The 4,490-nt window shown below is 41.6% G+C and overlaps 1 protein-coding gene across 1 annotated transcript; it reads right to left on the reverse strand.

Annotated features, from left to right (window-relative positions):
* Positions 1 to 502: 502 nt before the first annotated feature.
* Positions 503 to 4,243, reverse strand: LOC124016930 (heparan sulfate glucosamine 3-O-sulfotransferase 5-like). Its single transcript, XM_046332269.1, has 2 exons — positions 4,102 to 4,243; positions 503 to 3,846 (listed from the first exon to the last, which is right to left on the reverse strand). Exons 1-2 carry the CDS (start codon positions 4,206 to 4,208, stop codon positions 2,913 to 2,915), a joined length of 1,041 nt encoding a protein of 346 aa, XP_046188225.1. The 5' UTR covers positions 4,209 to 4,243; the 3' UTR covers positions 503 to 2,912.
* Between the last annotated feature and the right edge of the window lie 247 nt (positions 4,244 to 4,490).

Genomic DNA, 4,490 nt, shown 5'->3' on the forward strand with positions numbered 1-4,490 from the left:
CTGTTTTCAACTCTCTAGAGACAGCAGGAGTGGTAGAGATACTCTTAATGATTGGCTATGAAAAGCAAACTGACATTTATTCCTGATGTGCTGACTTGTTGCACCCTCGACAACTACTGTGGTTATTATTATTTGACCATACTGGTCATTTATGAACATTTGAACATCTTGGCCATGTTCTGTTATAATCTCCACCCGGCACAGCCAGAAGAGGACTGGCCACCCCTCATAGCCTGGTTCCTCTCTAGGTTTCTTCCTAGGTTTTGGCCTTTCTAGGGAGTTTTTCCTAGCCACCGTGCATCTACACCTGCATTGCTTGCTGTTTGGGGTTTTAGGCTGGGTTTCTGTACAGCACTTTGATATATCAGCTGATGTAAGAAGGGCTATATAAATACATTTGATTTGATTTGATCAAGGAAGAGTCTCAGTCTTTGAACTACACAATAGATTACGAGGCAAAACAGAAATAATGAATGACTCAGTAGACACGTGTTTTAATGTCATTTTAATTCAATAATTTTTTGTTACAGAACAACACACTTATGATACAGGATGGCTATTTGCACATAAGACAAATATGTTAATTGTAGTAGAATAAGCATTAGATGGTTTGACAGTAACTAACAAATTACTTTTTTTACTGTGGCTTTTCACCAAGGGGAATGACAAACATGTTATTAATACTGGAGAAAAAGAACGAGAACAAAGTTACCACTTAAATCTCTTATTCAACATTTAAATGCTTGATGTATGAGGACATCATCGGAGTCAGAATTTTATGAGAAATGTATGTTCCCATTCCCTCATGAGAATCTCCTACCCATCTACAGATTTATGGGTTATATTGGGGATACAAGTACGTCATCGTAGTTTGAGAAAAATGAAACTACCTAAAAACAACATAGAAACAAATAAAAGTAGCACATATTTAAAGAATGATACTGGAATAAATGAAATAACACAAAACTACGTTAGAGAGCCCATGCTTTGTCAATTGTATGTTCAATACACATGCAGGAGAAAAGCAAAACCAAAATGAGAGGACTGTAATAAATGCAAGACTATCACACTTAGAATTGCAAGAACATGTAAGCCTACGTCTTTGTCAAGGTTGTTTTTATATGAAACATTGCCACATATATATAGCCTTTAAATATGTTAAATGTATGTGTTGTTGACTGACAATTCGTCTTTTAAAATCCACATGTTCACTTAACATAATCTCATGTTTATCGCTCACTGTAGTATACCCTTCATTCAATATTGGCTGAGATGATGGCAAAATGCAGAGTTTATAACGGGCACAAGTGTCAGACAGGTGAATTATTATGAAGAAAGATCAGGTGCATTAAACTGAATTGTTTTGTAATCACACAACTCTCAAACCCTTTATCGTCTTATGCCCCCTTACATATTAAGAAACAAACATACATTGATTCCATTCCAGATTTTGGTCACATTGTCATTCTCACAGGGGAGAGTGGGGTATGTTGAGCCATTTTTACATTCAGCCTCACTACGGCAATATAGTATTATTTTTAACAAAGATATCTACATATATTTCAGGATGTTGTGTATCCCTGGAAATAATCACAATTCATGTAAACATAACAGTTTTAAAAACATAGTTTGTCAAAAACAAAATTGGTCTCTTTGCACAACTTATCCCAGAGTAAATTGAGCATAGGGAAAAGGTTGAGCCACCTTGGGGTAAATCGGTGTAGGTGCCCTGTGACAGTGGGTGATGGTGCTGGTTGGTCAAAGTTTAATTCATGGAATGTGGGTGAGGTATATTGTACTGTAAATTTCAAATGTATGCCTATATTCAGATATAGATGGATCTGTTAAATATGACTTACCCTTGCATTTCTTGACAAGTTGTCTGGGACAGTGATATTGTTTCGATGTGCCAATTCGTAGGCAAGTTCACTGCATTTGAGGCTACTAAGCCCATGAAGCTGGTCTGCGATATTCTGGATATGTTTAGCTCAGACTCCATGTCATCAGATAAGACCTTGTGTGACTCTGCTACTCTATCACAGCCTCTCTTTATACAACTCAGACTCCATGTCATCAGATAAGACCTTGTGCGTCTCTGCTACTCTGTCACAGCCTCTCTTTCACACAGGTACATGTTTGTTTTCATTTTTGGCAATGTACCTCAGCGTCATTCAGTACATTTTTTCATCCCTTGGTGCTTCTGGAATGGACTTTTTCCCTTCTCTCACTTCCTTGGTTGCTCTCTCAAGAACCTAAAGGGGGGCTAGATCCCTGCATGTTTTACATTTGTATACACAGGGAATGATTAGGTTTGCTCTATAACAATACAAATGCAGTATATTGAGTTCATATGCATGACACATTGCAAAAAAACTATGCATATTATGCATAAACCTGACTAAATGTAATCATAATCTGTATGGGGTATGGTGGCCATTGGCTCAATTTACCCCAAGGCAAACATTTATACTATATTAGCCCACACAGGTACAAGTATGCGCTTTCATGCTAGGTTTAGGACCTCATATTGTAGCTTATAGAGACCCCAACTGATATACAAAACAATCTACCTTGGTTTAGATACAAGCCGCATGAAACCTATAACACAATACATTCATTTGCCCTAATTTGCTTACCACTTTGTCCATGTGTTTTTTTCTTCATAGACTCCATGAAATGACGACCTCTTCCTTAATATTTGGTCACATGGTACATTTTGTATATGGTTTCCTAGAAACAAGGAGTAGCTCAACTAACCCTTCGGCTCGACTTACCCCACTCTCCTCGACGTATTAAATTCAACCAAAGTGCTTTTAATATCCTTTAATATTGTTGTGGTTGACATCTTGAAAATGCCAACAGAACAACTTCAGTTAAGAAGTTCAAATAGGTCATGACCTTCCCTTAGTTTCTCAGGGCCAGTTGAACGTCCTCCCAGTAATCTGATAAAACTTCTGATTGAAGGGGTGGAAGAACTTCCTCAGTTTGGCCACCACTGAGGGGTCCACCTCAGGGTGGATGCGCCCCTTGCTGCCTGCCAGGCACTTGTTGAAGACATTGTTAAATCGCAGGCAGTAGAATCCCCTGGTGGCATTGAAATACAGGTTATACCGGCTGATCCTGGAGGGGAGGTTGAGGAAGCGCTCGACGAGCTGCAGCTCAGGCAGCGGGTCTGTGATCAGACGGTCGCCGTCCACAATGTGAAAATGTTCCACGGGGAAGAACTTCAGCCAGCGCTCCAAGTGCTTGGTGTAAATGCTGGTCCGTACCGCCTTATACTTTGTGTTCACATCACACGTGTTTCCGTCGATGGCCAGCTTCTCAAACTTGTGGTAGGTCTTATTCTTACGCTCCTTGCCCTCCAGCACCTGTGTGTAGTCGGACACAGCTCTGGTGGTGGGCTCACGCACAATAATCAACAGCTTGATGGAGGAGTTCATCTTGAAGATGCGTTCGGGGACCTCCTCTGTGATGAAGTAGGCGGGGCTCTTCTCAATAGTGATCTGGTGGAGGAAGGAGAAGGGCATCTTCTCCCGGTACCAGTCGATGCCCCGGGCGTAGTTCTGTTCGTTGTCAAAGAAGTGGATCTCCTGCGAGGCCTTGACCACAGCCGGGTGCAGGTTGAGCATCTCCAGCAGGGCGCGCGTGCCGCCCTTGCGCACTCCGATGATGATGGCCCGGGGCAGCTGCTGCACCAGGTTGTGCAGGCGGATCTGCTCTTTGGTGGCATTGCCCTTGCGGATCTCGTGGAGCAGACCACGCTTATACTGCAGGGTCCGGAGAGGGAACTGCTCTGGCAGGTGAGGAGGGCCCAGTCTGCTCTCTATGGGGCAAATAGGCTGCAGCCTGGAGGAGGGGAAAACACAGAAAGAGACAGAAAGAGACAGAAAGAGAAATTTAGTTCTATATAATAATTTCATAAACTTTAGAGCATTTTTGAATGAACTTTAAACACATTGTTAAATACAATGAAGTCTTATCATAATCTAATCATATATGATCAAGATTTTGATATTTGAAAAAAATATTAGATTATTTATATAATCTAAAATCATTCTATACTTGACATTCAACAGGCAGTGCTTTCAGCAAACAACGTACCTATCCAAGCTCCCAACCCTGGCCACTAGATAGAGGAGACTCCCAATAGCAAGGCTGCCCAACAAGAAGAGCTTCTGTCTCAGCAACGCCTGCTGTTTGAATAGCATGGCCCTCCATCAATCTTCAGGACTGCGTCTTCAGCCTGGGGACGGGAGAGCAGAGCACATAAACCACTAATCACTGGCGAGGAGAGAGACAGACTAATGTTTATTAACACACACTAAATCAAGTCTTACAAGTGATTAAGCCAAACTCACAGGAGCCTGCAAAGTGCTGCAGTGCCATTAGAGCAGACGGCTGGGGTTAGTCGGGTTCCGTTGTAAAACGTTTTGTCCGTTGCAAAACGTTATGCAACAGAAACTGTTTACTCCAAACGTAAAACGTTTTCC

The sequence above is a fragment of the Oncorhynchus gorbuscha genome, unplaced genomic scaffold (assembly GCF_021184085.1).
Source record: "Oncorhynchus gorbuscha isolate QuinsamMale2020 ecotype Even-year unplaced genomic scaffold, OgorEven_v1.0 Un_scaffold_12:::fragment_4:::debris, whole genome shotgun sequence".
In the NCBI taxonomy this organism is placed as follows: domain Eukaryota; kingdom Metazoa; phylum Chordata; class Actinopteri; order Salmoniformes; family Salmonidae; genus Oncorhynchus; species Oncorhynchus gorbuscha.